Source organism: Callorhinchus milii, unplaced genomic scaffold, assembly GCF_018977255.1.
Source record: "Callorhinchus milii isolate IMCB2004 unplaced genomic scaffold, IMCB_Cmil_1.0 Scaffold3, whole genome shotgun sequence".
Classification (NCBI taxonomy): domain Eukaryota; kingdom Metazoa; phylum Chordata; class Chondrichthyes; order Chimaeriformes; family Callorhinchidae; genus Callorhinchus; species Callorhinchus milii.
The window spans coordinates 87,905,820-87,924,930 of NW_024704744.1; the positions used below are offsets into that span (position 1 = coordinate 87,905,820).

Sequence of the window (19,111 nt, forward strand, 5' to 3'; positions counted from 1 at the left end):
TGTCATTTTAGAAATCCCAGCATGGAGCTTGAACTGACAAATGTGTGATCCAGAAGCAGGAGCGCTACCTGTTGAGTCAGACTAACTCAGTTTACTGCAGTATCCCATATTTAATATGCAGTGAAACCAGCTGTTACACCTCGTTGGATGCCAACCATCATGTTAAAACAGAGCTCCACAGTCTTTCATGAATACGTCTTGATCCACAAAAGTCAAACAACATTAAACCTATTTCATATAGGACCTACCCAGCTGATTGAGAGAGGAGATTTTCATCCAATCAGTTAAGGTTGTATTTAAACCCAGGTCCCGGAGGTCAAAGGCCAGTATGCTAACTAGTCCTGCAAATTGATGTGTTTTGATGAAATGTAGGCGGGGGTGGGTGAGGTTGCAGTTTTGTTCATGAAGCAAGTGCCTCTTAGATCAATAAGATAAAGACTAAATGAAAGAAAGAGAATAAATGCAAGGAGTTGTTAGGGAAAGGTAAAGAAATGTCTTGCTCTAAACATTTGTATTTGTTTTTGTGGAAAATAAATTCTACAGAAGTGGCATCGAAGTTTCGCTGATAAAATGGGCCCGCTGTCAGAAATCGATTTACAATCGATGTAATTTTGTGGAAAGTTTAATTGTGTAAAATTAAATTGACTGTGAATATTTCCTGTTATTGGGTATTATTGCTTTGGCATAGATGCAAAGACAATTCAATACTGTACAATACTGTGGGAAAATTGGCTTTATCAGGAACAAAATTCTCTTACGATAATGAATGAGGGTATCTGTTCAAACTATAAGATAACATTGGGAGTGCCACTAAACAAGCACATTCTATCCAGGTTCCCAGGCCCATTAATTTGATATTTTGTACAGTGTGATTCTTGACATGTTTACTGTTTGAAGACCAAATGTACAACTTTCCAAATCTTTTATCAGAGTTTATAGTTTACTCATCCCTCTCTCTCCATCCAATGAAATATTTAGCCTTATCTTTAAGAAAATAAATTCTAATGGTCACATTCATAATGTTGCTATGTCTCGAGACAAAACGTAAATTATGAAACTTTGCCTAATGTGTAATTTAACTGCTGTTTATTAAATTGGAACATTGTAAGTAAAATCCTAAATGTAACCTTTTGATTCCACCGTCATTAATACATGCCACTTTCCTGACACAAAAGTGAAATAATAACTAATTTTTCACAAATGCGCAAGGTACTTTTTCTAATTCCCGCAAACAGCGATAAAAAGATTTTTTTTTAAAAAATGGTTTGTGCATCGAGTTTTAACCACTGCTTCCTTCATTGGTTTATCCACGACTGTTTGTGGGACATTGCTATGCGCAATTGGCTGCTGCATTTCGCCCACAAAATACACAGTCAATTAATTCACTTTACAGTATATTCTGTGTAGCACTTTGCGATGTCTCAAAGACGTGATAAGGCATATCAATGCAAGGATTATTATTATTATTATGGCAGAAAATAATGACAATTCTAAATTGGCTCGGGTTCAATTTTACACAGGCTCAAATCTGTGTTTTAATTTATTTAATTTTCCATCTAGTTCTTCCTTGCTGGGGTTTATTTCTACAACCTTCTGAACCCACAGTCAATTGGCCATTCTGCACACTTGAGCCTGAGCAGTGATTGTCAATGAGCAATTCAAGAGTTTGGACGTTACGAGGCGCAGTGGGGACATTATGGCCGACTGTAATGTTCTCTCCGCTACACTGGTTGAGATCAATTAACTCAACACAGATTAGGGATTGAACCTGAAGCCTTCCTGGTTACCAGAGAGCACTCGGGAGAGCTACACCAGAGTAGTAATTTCACGGTAGCCTTGGGACGGGAATCAATTCTGTGTTGTCTGCCGGTGGATCGGTTTTCGTTTAGCAGATGAGCAGAATTTAATCATATCTGTTCTTATTCTACACCAATTATAGAATATTTCAAACATCTATCTGTTTTACCTATTAATTTATTTTGTCAAGGTTCTTAGCTCACCTCATTCTTATATTCAATTTTTTCCAATTAATTATTTTCCCTAATTATTAATTATTTTATCAGGGGGTTTGAGAACATGACATTTTCTAATAATTGGGATGGGTTTACTTTCCATTCTCTTGTGCCCGCAAGAGAGCATTGGTATTGCTCATTTTGGTATTATTTCCAAGAAGAGAGTCTGGGCCTTTCAGCTGCTTCCCTTTTCAGGAGTAATTTTTTCAAGCTTGCACAGCAATGGTTGGAGCTTGCAAGTTAAATTCTATTTGCATGGGTTTAGATTCAGTGTTTGTGTAGATCAGATTGACATCTTGCTGTCGCGTTCATGTAAAATATGTGTTTTAATGTCATGTTACTAGGCCAGCATTTTAGTATGTCCTAATTAAATATTTGCCAAAGCCACAGTATCACATATAGCTATCGTGTGCTTTGCATTCATAGCAGTGCCACTGGTTCATAGTGGGTCTTGGGACACCTTGGGAAGTCCTCCCGATGTGAAAAGCGCTTTACAAATGTCAATTTGTTGTTGTTGTTGTCATCCTTGAAGAGTGCTTGGTTGGTAAGAGTGGGGTAAAAAGAAGATGCACTAGGTTTGTAGAATTTGACTTGCTTAATTAAACTTTTTTATCATCTTAAAACATCATAAGTTCTCTGAGACATTGCTCTGTGTGAAGGGTGCTGTTGTTCTATTTTATGAAGGGCCTGTGTCCCAGCTCCCACTGGATGAAGCAAAACTAAGCAGTACAGCCATATGAACCTTGATTAACTACAGAGAAACTTATTTTAGCAAGTGATGGTATTGTGGATGGGAAGAAAAGTGTATGTTGTCACTCATTTTGTGCCAAGTTTCAGATTCCAACTTCCATGGCGAGGTGCAGTGAATTGGCAAGTCTAAAACCCTCTGCATTGCCCAGTCTGAGATAATGCTCCTGGCTACCTATAATAATAACATAATAATCCTTGCATTTGATTTAATGTCTCATTTCAAGACATCTCAAAACGCTTCACAGAATATACTGTAAAGTAATTGACTGTATTTTTGGGGCAAAAATGATAGTAGACTGCAAATTCCTTACATTGCATTTTACAAACTTTGATGTTCCTGGTAATACAACACAATACAAAAATACATTTGTATAGCGCCTTTAACATCGGGAGGACTTCCCAGGACATTTATCAACCTGGTTATCACAACAAATACTGTAATACTAATAACATGCTAATTTCAGCACAGGAGGAGGACATTCAGCACATGGAGTCTCTGCCACAATGGCTCCCCACTGGTGCTGTCCAATCTGATCTTATTTGTCTGCTCCTTTGCCACAGTTTTTGATATCTTCAATTTTCATGTGTTTATCTAATTCTGTTTGAAGCATCTTAATTGACTCAGCAGTAATACCCCATGCAGAAACGCCTTTTACACCCTGAGTTTTTGTATTGTTTTAACCTGGCATCAACCTAGCAAATCCTGTCCTTGCATCCATCTCTGATATCTTCTATAATGTGTTGCTCATAACAGCACACGATACTCTAGCAGTGGCCTAACCAATGTTCTGTTCAGATTACATATCACCTTTTTTTTATTCAGTGTCCCTTATATAAAATGTGTTTGCATTCTTATAACTTGTGTTCAACTAATCTGCAATATTTATTCCTACATTCCTGTGGAACTTCATTCCTTTTGGTATTTAGGGGGTACTTCCATTTCATGTTACTTTTCTAAAACATGCAGTATTGTACAGGGTGACCAAAGAGTTGTGATACAGTTTATTTTAATAATAATTACTTTATTTCTTCAAAAACAGTGCATAAAAAAATGAAAAATACAGACTTTGCTGTTACCTTCTTATTAACTAAACTACTGTTTAAAAATAATAATGGAAAGATGACTTCCCTGTACGTCTACACATTCACAACAACGGTTAATTACATTTTCCATTAGTTTCTTGAGTGTTTCGGCTGGAATCCTGTACAAACTCTCTGATACTGTCCTTCAGAGCCATTGTTGATTGTGGACGATTTTGATAAACTAGAGACTTAAAATAACTCCACCAAAAGTAATCGGGGGCAGTAAGAGCTGGCGATCTCGAGGGATAACACCAAACCTGGAAATGACGTGATTAGAGAAAGTTTCACACAAAATTTGCCTTAGCAGTACAACATACTGCCCCATCTTGTTGGAAGAAAGTTTGCGATGTTCAAGGCGGTCCACTTCTTTGTACATCTTCAACACTTCCTGTACCACGTAATGCAGAAACATAGCGCAATGTGGACATCTTTGATGGACTATCACGTAATCCATTTTTTTCTGAAACTGCTGCAAAGACCAAATTTCCATTCCAAGAAGTACAGTTCCACAATTGCAGCGTGATATTCATCACTACATTTCTCCATGACTAGATCAATTTTCTTATTTTTCAGCTACCTTATTATTAAAAAAAATCAGTATTTCTTTAAGACTTATTAGACAATGTGATGGTATCACTCTGTATTTATCTACATTGAACTTTTTTTTTCACATCTACAAACTGTAGAATTCTCCAGAATTCTTCTTCAAAATTTGCACTGAACTCTAATTTTTAATCTGCAAATTTTTATATAATTCTCTTAATGCCTGTGTCAAAATAATTTATGTCTTTTTCTGGGACCTTGCTAGAATAAATGATGGCCACCAATATCAGTCACATCTACAAATATCAGTCTTTTTTTATTTGATCTGACACATGCAGAAACCCATCACCGTGCTTAAGAGTATCCAAGCTAAACTGAGAGTTTCATTCATGCATGGAAGTTTCATGTTTGGAATGGAATGCTCACCCTCTCCCTGGAGGGACGGATTCTGCTTACCTTATTCCAGAGAGTATTAGCCAAGGCTCGGGAACGCTAAAGTGTGTGTTGGGGTACTTCTGGAGTCTAACCAGCAATCAGTTAGTATATTTGAAAGGCTGAAATTATTTGTAAAGCTTCTTGAAGATTTGTTGCTGCAAAATTACGATTTATTTCTTCAAATAGTTGATCACAAAATGCTACTTGCCCATTTGCAATTAATGTATAAGTTTGTAAAGCTCTGTCTGAGCAACTTGCTGCTCCCCTGACTCATTTATCTCAACAGCAAAATGGGTTCAAAGATGGATCAAATAATTGGAGATCAATATCCTTATTGCCAGTCTGTCAAAGTACGTAGTTAAAAAGTTGGTATAACATCTCAATCACAGCAAACGTTTGTGTTACCAGTTTAGCTTCAGAGCAAATCATTCAATTAGAAATGCTTATATTGTCATGGTCCAGAAATAGTTGTTCTCTCGATTCCCATCAGAAAGTTATAGAAGTGACCCCCAACTTTTCTATAGTGTACAATATCTAGCCTTCTATAGTGTACAATATCTAGCCTCATTGAGACACAGGTCTTTCGTGGCTTATCCAGTGAGCAGCAGAAGCAGATACATGACTTCTGAGAAGACACACATATCATCAGCTCATGATGAATGGACGTTATTTATCTTATCACAACACCGACAAAGGAATCCCACAGGAAAGTGTTTTTCATCATCTTTAGCGACGTAGTAGATGTCATCAGAAGTGATGATGATGATGCCTTTTCTGATGACTCTGCACACTAGTTAGCCCATCACCAGAATTTTAGCGGCGACTGAGTCCCTGCAAGTCAAATGATGTACGGTATTTGACCGTGTTAAATAAATAGTAAGCCCTGTTACCTTCATTCTGACTGGACCGAGTAAATAATTATCGAGAAGGATTGGCCATGATGTTGCTGCCCTTGAATTGCAGGCAATCAGGATCTTTGACTTAGTAATTTCACTTGATTTTCATTGGAATAAGAATGAATTGCAAAACGTCTTAGAAGAATGAGAATCCTACATGATCTCCTTCAGCAACTTCAGTGCTCATAAAGGGTTTTCTCAGCAGAGAAAACTGCCTTTTGCTCCTGGATTATTTGAAAAGTCATGAAGACCAGGATACTGATAATCCTATAATAAGCTTTGCATTCATATAGCGCCTTATCACGTCTTTGAGACATCTCAAAGAGCTTCACAGAATATACTGCAAAGTGTATTTATTGACTGTGTATTTTGTAGGTGAAACCCAGCAGCCAATTGCACACAGCAGCGTCCCACAGACAGTCGTGGATTGAGCGACCAATTTTTTTTTACATTTGTTTTTGGTTTGAAGGGATTTTTACTCCCGAAAAAGCGATCCACCAATCGACTAGCAACCGGGTTCTTACTTACTGCTAGGTAAACAGAGGTGTGTGGAGTAAGGAAACTTGCCCAATGTTTTGCTCTGCCTGGGAATTGAACCCAGGTCCTCTCTACTTGTGGATGGACCCCTTGATGCCAAAGTCTTCCCTTTATGACATTGGATAGAAATGGTCAAACTGTCTGTCCTCTGTAAGATTCTAACAACTGCGATAACACATTTATGCCAGAAGAAAAAGTGCTGCTGATTGTACACCTCGAAATTCTCTTGTCAATCCAAAAATGATGTTAATAGCTTAGAGTCAATTAGCAATTATCGCTATCCTTTTCCATAGAATTTCAAATATAGACCTGACCATAATTGGTTTGATGTTATGCTTAATCTGGATGGCTGTATGTACTGGTGAGGAATTGGTGACTTCTCTGTTAGTACACTGGGATAATATTTCCAGGTCTGCCTTTGTTCCCAGCAACTACCCAGGGTCAAAATCAGGATGCATCTGTCCTTGTTACAGATTTCTTTGTCCACGTACCGATAGCACAGGCAGTACCTTCAAAAAACAGCGTAGACAAAATATTAATGTATCATTTCTTCAAAAATAAAGAGTAAACCTGCCCAGATATTACATTACACTCTCTTAGTTTCTAAAACAAAAAAAAGTCATTTTGTCATGACTTGAGTTCCAGGAATCTATTTAGCATGCATTTCTTTGTGATGTTGAACAACCACCCATGGCAGTGGAAATTTTCAAGCTGAATGCTTGTTTGCATTCAAATCAAACCCATAAAACAGTTAGTGAGGACTCTTTAACGTCCCATAAAATGTACCATTAAATAACAGAATATAACAGTGTAGCCTATGGCTATGTTATCGTAGTGATTGTTAAATGGCCAAAATGCACGTACTGAACCATCATGTGATAGCACATGCTTACGGAGATGTGTCATTAAAACCTATCCGTTTTCTCCCACAGCCTTTGGTTCTGCCCTGGGGCCAGGAAGGATCATAGCCAGGTACGAAATACTGCAGCCAAAAACCGTTTGCTCCGTGCTCCTGCATATTCCGGGTGCTGGTTTTGGATATTTTGTTTTAAAGCCAACTGCTGAGGCATTAACTGGCTCTCACAAAACCGCCTGGCTTTTTTTATTCACAGAATTAGCCATAAAAACAATCTGTAAACAGCTTTCAGCCGCCCCAACAGAATACATTAGATTTATTGACATATTGTTTTGGCATTCTGCTTAACATACTTGTAGATATATTGCATTTTAAAACAATATTTGTATGCATGAGAGTGTAAGAACTTGTTGTCCAGTCTCCCTTGGTTTAATTAGACCCAGATGTAAAAGAAGCTGTTTGCTTTCTGTATTTCTTGAATATTTGAACTGTTTAGAAATAGATTGCTAAAAGGCAGAAATTTGACTTTACAAATTATTATGAAAACTTTCATTCACAACATGCGTTTGATATGCTTGATACTTAATACTTTGTTTTTAAAATTTGTTCCAATAATGCTTTCAGAATAATCATTTTGAAGCTTGGAGCATATTTATATCAAATTGCCACAAAGCAGAAGATTTTTAGTTCACTCTGAGATAGGTGGAAAAATTCAACCTTAAAAAGTGCAGAAACTCTACTTTAACTATTTGTGTTTCAAGCTGTGGAATTTGAGTAGCTAAAGGGGAATCGTCACTAAAGTAATAAATATGAATATTATCTATTTAGATCAGAATGACAGCAAAAGCACCTACAACTGTATTCGCTCATGGTAGCAATGCTAGAAAGTGTGCTGTATGTTTCAATTAGCAACTTATGAAATTCAATAAAATGGAATTTATTACTGCACGTTAGCACTTAAATCAAAGATGTGCAAAAGTAATCAAAAGCAGAATGTAATTGACTTTAACAAAGTTGTGTGACTTTCTATAGCTCAGTTACCTGCGAGAAGTGCATGGTGACAGAACACCCAGAAAGACCAGCTCGTTGCGATCACCTAGTGGGTAAGGTGGTTTCCTCATTCAGCCACTGAAATATGCCCAGTAATGAGCAGATACTATACGTTGCATTTATTTATTTGTGCCCCATATTGGGAAGGTAGTACTAGACTTTTTGTGTATGAGCTTTGATGAACAAAACAATGTTAAATTCCTAACACATTGCGGAGCAATGATTTGAAAATCTCCACATTTATTGAAATAAGGCAATCAGTGGTAATTCAAATGGAAGAAATTTCTCACTGTCCCTTGCGAGAGTCAACATTACTATTAGATGTAATACAATTCTTAAAGGCATTTTCAAATTACACATTGGAAATAAAGTTAAGTATTGAAAGGATTAACAGTACAGTGTACAGAACAGCTGAACAGAATCACTTCCTACACAAATTAGACTAGTATACATTTGAGAAGTTATGTATTATAGCTGTTTGTAATAACTCAAGATATGTATTTATACTCAGTTGTAATCAAAGGAATTTCAATGGACTTTATTGTATTTTTTTTCGACAGTTAAATACATTTTCAGTTTTAGAAAGAGGGTTTTCTCCACAAGGTAGTAGAACATTGGAACAGAATCAGAAAAGGCAGTGCATTCTAAGTTGATTCACAACTTCAGAAAGAATTGGAAAGTGTGTCTGTGGAATTGAGTGTGATTGTGATATTAAAAGGCTATATACACGAGACATGTAGGTCTGTGCTGCTGGCAACCATAGAAAGCATCTGGCCCAGATTAAAGATGGAGAATGGACATAGATATTTTGGAGCTCCACTGGATTAATGGAGCCAGTGGTCAGCCGGATATCTGACGCATATAAAAATCCACCACAGTATTTAAGCATGCCCATACCTATCTGAGAGTTCCACATATGTATGTCACCTAGACGTGGAAATGTTCCTGTGTCTGGAATGGAATACTTTCTCCCTCGAGGGATGCATCCTTCTCAATAATAATAATAATAATAATCCTTGCATTTGATATAGTGCCTTATCATGTCTTTGAGACATCTCAAAGCACTTCACAGGATATACTGTAAAGTGAATTGACTATATATTTTTCTTTCTCCATTTCTGAGATTATTAGGTATAGGTTGGCAAGAATCAAGGCTTGAGAACCCCAGAGTGTGGGTTGGGATACTGCTAGAGTTTAATCAGATAAAACCGTAGTTTGCCATTGAGTGCACTCTGTTTGTCAAGCTTCCCGCTGCTTGTCCAGCAAGGACCATCCTACGTATTAGGGCTTTAGTGTGCAGGGCTAACAGGAGCTGAAGGGGAAGAATCCCTGCTCCCAGGGACCAGTCTGCGGCTTCAGTTCCTGCCAATGAGTCACGCTGGCTGATCTGACACCAATGCCTTGAAGTCCTGCAGACCCTCCTGGCTCAGAATAGCAGGACGGCCACAGTAGATTAACTCAATTCTGACATTCCGTTGCCAAAATTCCAACATTCTGTTGCCAAGTACGTCACCCGGGAACCAGTTCAGCTCCAAGGAACCCCACTTACCTTCCCTTCCTCCCTCTGCCCCCACCCCCGAGGATTATCACTAGTTGCTAATTTAACACTAGATTACCATGATCCCTTAAATGTCACACAAACCAAGAATTTTTAGAGAACTATTTCTGAGTTGAAGCAGAATTGAGTCACATTGCTTGGTGTTATATTGCAACAATGTGAATTGATTCCATGGTGAAATTACTTCCTCAAGATCTCCCAAAATGAATGGCTTTACGATTACCCTGATTTATAATGGACTTTCCATGTTCATTCCATGTCCTTATTTTCTGTGCCAAATCAAAAAAAAACACTGTGTAAACTGGGATTTAAATAAGAGACAGCTTGTAGGCAGACATTTTTATAAAATTGCTGCTTATGTGGTACGCTGATGTTCAATCTATTCACAACACCAACGAGAAAAGTAGTAGCTGAATTCATTCACCGTGGCCCGTTATGGGGAATTTGACACAAAATGCCTGTCTTACTCTAAATTAGCCATTATTGCACCTTGGGAGACCAAATTGACTTGCTCATCAATGTATTTTGCTTTCCTCTCTAATTATAGGTTCCAACAATGTTCCCACTTAGATCAGAAACTGACTGTGAGAAACAGGAGGAGGGAGATCATCGTGGGTCTATGCACTACAATAGATTAGTCAACTCACACACTCGGCCACCATATCACCATTAGCAATCCCTACTAGAAATGTAGCTACATAGAAAAGATTTACATGTATTTATAGTGTGTAGTTTTTAATGCTTTACTGGGGTTTAATGGTTGACAAATAAGGTATAATTTCAGTGAAAAAGTGCAAAATGCTAGAATTCTAGACTGAGTTTCATTAACAAGAGGACGATTAAGCAAACCCGTATGTCTTTGCCAATACCCACTGGAAGACTGGCCAACAGATGTTAGGATCATAATGATTTAATATATTTGCATTTTGACCAGATGTGACCATTTGAGAAACATGCAAAACCTGTGTGAAAGTTGAGAAAAGGCCTGTGATGAGCCAAAACCTCAGAATCAGTTTTTAAACTTGCAACGGTGGAAGAAAATTACTCTTCTCTCCTTACTGTGAGAAACGAACACATGCTTCTGTGACTTTTATTAGTTTAATTAGGTCTCATTATAGGAGCTCTTTTAACAAATGGTAGTAGCAGTATTTTGGAATTATTTCATGTATTTTATTATTTCGTAGTCATCACCTACTGTAATTGTAACTATCTTTTACACTGTTTTTGTAACAACGGTTCATTTCAGTAGCTCGCTTCATTTCACTGAATAACTAACAAGCAATTATGATAATAATCCTTATATTTGATATAGGGCCTTTCACATTGGGGAAAGTGATCCTCCTGTGTATCGTTCCCATATCTTCATATATCCTTCACAGTTGTACTGTAAATGGAGTGACTGTATTTTATGGATAAATGCAGCAACCAATTTGTGCACACCAATGTCCCACAAGTAGCCGAATGACCAATTTTATTTGGGGGATTGTTGGCCAGGACACTGGAAGAAGCAGCCTCTCTCTTTTCGATTAGTCCATTGGATCTTTTATGTCCTGAACAGGCAAATAAGACTTCAGTTTAATGTGTCACCTGAAGTACAACACCTGCAACAATACAGTATACCCCCAGCACAGCATTGGAATGTCAGCAAATGAGTTCCAAATCCGAAGTAGGATTTGAACCCACAGACTTCTGACTCGTAGGCAGGCGTGCTACCAATTAATTCAGGCTGATGTACAAAAACCAAGTGAATATTTTTGATGCATGAATAGAAGCCGAAACTGCCACCACATTTTATGTTGCATTAATTCCTGTTGACAGAATGATTTTAGCTTGCCTTTGCTCTTTGCTTTTTTTTTAGTGCGTTTTGTGTTCTGGTATTTAAATACTTCATTCAGATAGTAACTTGTAGACAATTTATATTTTGGAAAATAATCCATTACAGACATAAAAATCTCTGATGAGTAAATATTTGCAGGAAGTTATACTACTTGAAGCAAATACAAGGTTAGATACCATCCCAGGTTAAGATTGGTTTGCTTGTAGTGATGGTTTACTGTGAACCCACCCTTTATTGTACGTGTGGCTTCTGCCACTGAATTCCAAGCTTCCTTCTCCCTCCAAAATTCCACTTTCCAGGTTATTAGGTTGCCGCCAGCGTTGTGTCCTGCATGCATGCACATTATATCTAGGAAGTGCCGCTGTTGTTTCTTACACATAATACACAGGAAGGGACTTAAGTGGCACTTATTGCACAGAGTGTATATGCCGCAATGTGCAAGAAGTAATGTTGGCAGCAACCCATAATCAGCCATTGTTTTCACACTTTTTAATGTGGGTATTATGAACCCTAATTACTGCTTTATAGTGGGGCTGCCATATAAAACTATTGAAAATAGAACATAAAGAAATCCAGTTGGGAATGTACACTTAATATAAATACTTGTGTTTTCATTCAGTACCTCAAAAGGAATGCAATACAATTGTAAATCCCCCAGGATCTTTTTTTGTGTAAAATAGGCCAAAAGTGGAAGGCGGGGTTTATAGGAAAAGATAAGAATAAAACTATAAATAGATGGTATTTTATTTCAGAATTATTTAAATTACAACAGTAATCGTTTTAAAATGTTACCAGGCTATTTAGGTTATTTGTTTAACAATCATATTTGAAAAGTACACTTCCATAACTGATTTGAGATATTGGCGCTTTGTTAGAAGATTGTTGTTACTGATACGGGATTTTAGAGGGCAATGTCCCAAGAATTGATTCATTCTCACTCAGTGCATTTAGACTTGTGTACAATTATATACCCAACTCGGTATGTCAGCCAGTGACTTTTCAAGTATAACAAACTGGAGGAAGCAAATGATCAGATTTTCTGCTTTTGGTTTGGTGCTTGTTTATCTCATAGTTAATTAAATTCAGGCAAATATGTTTTCTTGAGAAAATATTATAATTATATTAACTTGTGGCTGGATAACACCTGTCCTGGAGGTGAGTTGGTTTTATTACATGATTTTTTAAAAAAATCCTTTGTATGTACTGTGATATAAATCATCACAGAAAACTATTTAGCGGCTTACATTTTATATGTATACATATCCAACTATAGGCTTATCATTTTTTCGTGCAAAGCTTTAAATTTTCTTTTTAGTTTACACTTTTATTTATGTTGTAGGAATTTGATGTCAGAGTACCCTGGTTATTTTAAGAAATTATATATTTTCAATAGAAAGTGACCAGAGCTTGGAAAACTTGAAAGAAAAGCATGTGGACATTTTCTTTTATTTTCTGGCAGCTGTTTAACTAAAGGCTGGTGCATTTGAATTTTGATTTTATCCGGCTATAAATATATATGGTAAAACTCCCATTTCATAATGTTATTAGTAGCTCATTTATTTGACACAAGAATTATAAACCTAATCTAAATACGGTGATCTGTCAGTAATTCAGATAATGCCAGAATGTGTTTTGAATAGAAAGTGGTACATTTTAGTATCTTTGAATGGAACATCTTTTGTAAATGGTACATCAAACAAAAGAATCAACATAGATCAGGAAATTGTGTGAAAGATGAAAACTTATTTCCTTATTTTAAAAAAGCTATGAATTTTAGCCTTCCGTCATTTCATCAACTTGATGATGTGCATTTTATGTTTGTGAGGGACTTTATTAATGCCTTATGACATGATGAAATCTTGGCTGGCTTTTTTGTTACAACACCAAACTGGTTGTCATGGATCTTTTCCCTCAACGCAACTTTGCTGCTATTTTGACACTTCAAGGCCTGTTTTGGTATTGTGCAGCTGATGCCCTGTCCATGTGTATATGTTGTATATTGACAATGAGTGTTAATGCCAAACCCCAGCAACCATAGTCACATCTGTTTGTCTCTCAAGCTTAAACTTGCATCTGAGGCTATTTGGAAGCAGCTTATTACCAGAGGATAGCTTTAACTAGGCTTGATATGCTGACAGACCTCTGTTTGTAAGTCCTTACAAAAGGGGGACAAATTGCTGTTGTCTTACTTTAAATGTTATCTTGTTTGACACCGCTTCCCTCAGTCATTGTGAGCACTACGTCAAAAGCCAAAGTTTAAGGCAATGTCATTCTTAGATTTTTTTAAACATATATATTTTTATATCAAATGAGCTTCTACACTGCTTCTTCTGACATGTTGGAAAACTATTTATAAATAATTACTTAGAGCAAGTCACAATTTGGTATGTGGGGATTAAAAAAACACTCTACTTTCATTCATGTGTTTCAATCTGTCGAAATTTATCACTGACCTAACCTAGTTAATTAGAGGTCAGAGTGTGCTTAGCTCATGACACAAAAAAGTAAAAAGCACAACTACCTGAATTTCTAAACGTGTATTTTTGTGCATATTAACTTTGTGATGCCTTTGGATGGATGAGATTATTCGATTTATAAAGAAATTTAGAAGGATACAAAAAGTTGCACACAGCAAAAAGGGCTTGCCTTCTGAATTTCAGTAAACTCTTCAGAACTATGAAGACTATTATTTTTTCAGTAGAAATCAATAAATCTAAATTGTTCAGTGAAATTACTCCATAACAAAATTTCATCAGTGAACTCCTTTAATAATCTCATCAGTGGATTTTACCAATACTCAGCGTATAATAACAGATGGCCGTGGATGAATTTCTAGACAGTTGCGCTATCGAGGCAATGAGATGATGTCATAAATTTTAAGGGAATGGTATGCAGCATTTTTATGTCCTCTGAAATCTGAGGTTTGTAACCTACTTGAATGCACTCACATTGTGTTTTTTATTGTGATGTCTAGTGGGTTGGTTTTAGTGTTCTCGACAAACGTTTATAACATCACAGCTAGGAGAAAAGCATTTATCTTTCTATGCTGTTTTGATGATTCAAATTGTACCACAAATTATACTAGTTTTGACTTTTCCTGGATACATCTTTATTTCTAATTTTTATTGCACATAATTCTTGAGTCTAGAAAAGTGTCCAATCTCTCCTTTGAATGCAATAACTAATAATTCCTAAAGTCTGTTGCTCTCCACACGTTTTCCATTGCTAACGCTGATCGCTGTGGCTTGAATCATTTTGCTAAGTTGCCAAATTTATCTGTGATAGAAATCTACAGCAAATTTGGAAACGTTGAACTAATTTTTGCAATAACAAGTTTTTTACCCAGCCACAATGCTAGGGTTTTGACTACAGCAAAATAAGACATATAGAATTGCAAGAAATAAGGAAATGACTGCATTACAATGAGGTGGTAGTTTGTATCTCATATCTTCAAAGTGGAACGTTAGTTCATTGGAACTAAGGTACAATTTACAGATTTGATGCATCTACTAACGAAGTCTCAGCAAGAAAAACAGTAAATTCTGCTCTAAATATGTTTTCATTCCACTTCCATTCAATTCAGAGAAATTGATATCCCTGCCGCGATTGGTTCTAGCATCACTGATGACTGAGTGCAATTATCTACTGATAATGTTCTCGAGTACTTGGTCAGCTCCAAATGGTTGCACATTCTATGTCATTTTGACATCCTCCCGACATGAAAGGCGCTTTACAAATGTAATTTTGTATTGTAATTTTGCCAGCAAAGACATCTGCAAGCCACCTGTCATGCTGAAGGTATTGGAGGCCCCAAATATTTCATGGTCCGCACTCTATTCCCACTGTAAGTGAACCCATGTTATAACAAAGCTTGTTATGGTGGGTTCTATTACAATTGGTTAGTGAAAGTTATTTTCCACAGTTAGTAACGACTGTATCTGGGAGAAAATATCTAGAGGAATAAAAGATAGTCCAGTAGTGCCAATTTTGAGCAGGTATTCTTAGATTGCATTTATATGATTGCTGGTTAGAACAATAATTGCATTTTCACCAAGACTGTTTATCAACCGACGAAGAGCAAACCTAAATTTAGGTTAAAGACTCCACTACATGTCTAGAACACTATCTGATCAATATGTGGGTTATGGCAAGGTTAGGTAAGGGAACTGTTCAAGAACAAGGTGGATATCATCTTGGCTCAGTTGCTAAGTCTAGGTTGGAAGATTGTTGGTTCCAATACTGCATCAAAGACTTTGAGCTCATGATCGAAGTTGACACTCCAGTGCACCATTGGGAAAGTGCAGTAGTGTCAGAGGTTGCATCCTTTAATAATCGTAATCCTTGCATTTGATATAACGCCTTATTATGTCTTGAAGACGTCTCAAAGAGCTTCACAGAATATACTGTGAAGTTAATTGACTGTATATTTCGGGAGTGAAACGCGCACAGCAGTGTCCTACAAACGGACGTGGATTGAGTGACCAAATTATTATTATTTTTTTGAAGGGATTATTACCCCTGGAAAAGCAATCCGTCAATCTACTAACCACCAGGTTCCTACTTACTACTAGGTAAACAGGTGTGTGGAGTAAGGAAACTTGACCCAACGTTTCTCTCTGACCGGGAATCGAATCCAGGTCCTCTCGCTTGCGAAGCGAGTGCTCTAACCACTAATCTACAGGACTCGAATGAGACATGAAGGTCCTGTTCACCTTGTTTAATTTTACCCTCTATAAAACATTTCCCTAGTATATTCTCCATCAAGTGCTTTGGATTTGTCAATTGTTCTTTAACTTTGCTGGTTTGAGTAGCTCAAGGACATATCTGGGATGGGAAGGGACAAAGTCACTTTATTGGAATAGTCTAAATATCTTAAAAGAAAATTGTCTGTGATTCTTTTTTACTCCATGTACTTTGTTTTTTTCCCCTCCCCAACAATAATTTGACAGGACTATTTGGAAGTATGTGAAGATTGAGAATGATCCTACCAAAAAAGTAATCTATCATTTTGAGCACCTATATTTGTTCCAGGCAGAAATTATTCCCTCTATCAATGGAAAGAGAAAATATGGCATCCTACAATGAACTGTTTTAGATTGATAGACTGGTTAGTTGAGTAGAAAAAAAATTCAGAGGCCGTTTCCCCTTCTTTCCTCCTCCTCCCTTTAGATGGAGTATTAGATAGCATAACAATTATGTGCAATAGTAACAAGGACAGATACTCACAAATTGAACCTTTGGGATTACTTCTGGCAATAATAAAATAAGAAATTGTATTGGGGCGCTAGCAGGAAAATCAGCAATTTCCTGTATCTATTATGTGTAACAGCAATCCCAATTCAGCAAGCAAATGTTCATTCACTCTACATTACAAGGAACAGAGTACCAGGCAATAATGCTGTCACACAGAGTTTCTCATGCAGAAGAAGCAGTCTTTGAAACTTTGCTACAAATACTCCACGCACACATAATTCTGAGCTGCAGCTACGGCAGCTCTAGTGATCGTGGCATAAACATTGAGGACTGACTTCAGTGCAAGCAAGCATTGTTGTGTTGCTTCAGTCATGATTAGTCTGGCAGCTGATGTTGTGGACAATGAATTCTGGTAACTCGTTCTCATCACTGTCAGCAATGTACATGCTGTGCTGAATCCGAGAGCAAGGGCTGTGTTTTTCTGCAGGCTGGCAAATGAGGCTACATTATTACATCCAGGTTTAATTTGTGATATTCAGAATAATTACTGGGACTGTCATGAAAGTTTCTATTTTTTTTCAAGCTTTAGCTTTGAGTTGGCATACATTATTATGCTAGGCCACTGAAAGCCTTGCAGTAGACAAGAGTTTGACAACACAGTATTCAGTAGCTAGCAGTGTTTGGTTTGTGAGATCTCTTCTGTAGCTCTACAGTGGATCAAAATATGGAATATCTCCCTAGTTGACTTCACAGAAGAGGTGATGCAGTTTCAGTGGTAGCTTGGGGATTTATTTTAGAGCAGCAACTTTATTTTTACTTTTAGGTTAGATTGGAGTAGGAGTATTCTTTATGCTGTTTGTATTATATACAGTGTGTGAGGAATTATGCTTCTGCCAACCTCCTGTCTTCAGTATTGTGTATACATTCCTTCAGGTTGTTTTGATTTACTCCCTCATGTCTTCTTCCAGCTTCTGACTTGGATTCAATAAAACTGTTGTGTTCAGACCAGCATTATGTTTTCATATTCCTGAATAATGGAAATCCCAAAGCATACATTTGACATCTTTACTGGTTACGCATTAGGTTCTTTTGTACAAATTCTCTTGGGATTTATGTCCCCAGTGATTAGTTCTTAACAAGGTGTTGATTGTCTTTTGTGCAGGACATCTTCAGATTAATGTTAGTGGCCGTCAGTGATGGGGGTCGCTATGAGCATTTCAAATTTAGATCTATTGCTGTGTGCTTTCTTTGGTTTGTTATCCTTATTTTCAATAGATGAATGTTTGTAGCCGTATAATTATTATTTTAATGCAGCTTTGCATTTGATATAGGATCTTTCGTGCTGGGAGGATGTCTCAAAGTGCTTCATAGGATTTTTCTGTAAAATGTAGCAATTGTGTGTTTTGTAGGAGAATTAGCAGTAGCTAAACTGTACAGTTTTGACCCACAAACAGCCATGAAGTAAATGAGCAATTCTATCTGGGGGATTAATGGCCAAGACACAGGGAGAAACTCTCCTCATTTTGAATGGTGCTATCGTATCTCTAGCATCGCCTGACAGACAATTGGACCTCGGTTTAATGTCTGAGGATGGCTATTCCGACAATCGGGTGTCATTCTAGACTGTGAGTTCAAAGTTACAATGTGGGGTTTGAATCTACTGACTCAGAGGTGAAAGGGCTAACACAGGGGCTGACACTTATTATTAGGATGTTTACTCATGTAATTGGGGAAGGGTTGTTCCTTCTTACCATGCTAGAAATGTAATGAGAATAAAAACAAATGAGATAATATCACTCAAAATTCACCCAAAATTATATCTATTGTTGTTGTACTTGTACAAGTAAAAATAATATTTATGTACTGAAACATACTCGGAACACCGTTTTTAGATGCAAAACTCCTATAGGTTTTAAAAATAATCACTCCAGTTGCAAAATGTACTAAGATTTGCTTTGATCTTTAAACTTTTTTTTAAAAGTGCCTGGACAATTTTTGATTGTGAAGTGGTGTGCAAGCTATATCTTTCGCCCACAAAATATACAGTCAATTCACTTTACAGTATAATCTGTGAAGCACTTTGAGATGTCCGAAGATGTGATAAGGCGCTATATCAAATACCAGGATTATTATTGCTATACCTGCCACTGAGTGGTGGGGCACAGGTGCTATCCCATGCTTGGTGAGTACATAGCTTCTAATTTTAACAGGATTGTTATGTAACTAAACTATTATTTAAGGAGGCCATCTCTTCATTTAGCGCTTTGGGACGTCCTCCCAACGTGAAAAGCGCTATATCAAATGCAAGGATTATTATTATTATTATTATTATTCAGCTTGTAAAAATCAAACAATTACAAA

General features: G+C 37.0%; 1 protein-coding gene across 6 annotated transcripts in view; it reads left to right on the plus strand.

Moving 5' to 3' along the window:
* gpatch2 (G patch domain containing 2) overlaps window positions 1-19,111 on the plus strand; it is a 119,341-nt gene that overhangs the window by 88,020 nt on the left and 12,210 nt on the right. For 4 of the 6 annotated variants that reach the window (XM_007904509.2, XM_042332990.1, XM_007904508.2 and 1 more), the window contains exons 7-8: window positions 7,189-7,228; window positions 8,145-8,215. The exons of 1 other annotated variant lie outside the window; for it this stretch is intronic. In XM_007904509.2, the coding sequence (XP_007902700.1) occupies window positions 7,189-7,228; window positions 8,145-8,215 (111 nt within the window). The remainder of the gene's footprint in view (window positions 1-7,188; window positions 7,229-8,144; window positions 8,216-19,111) is intronic. One more of the 6 variants, XM_007904512.2, reaches the window with a different exon arrangement.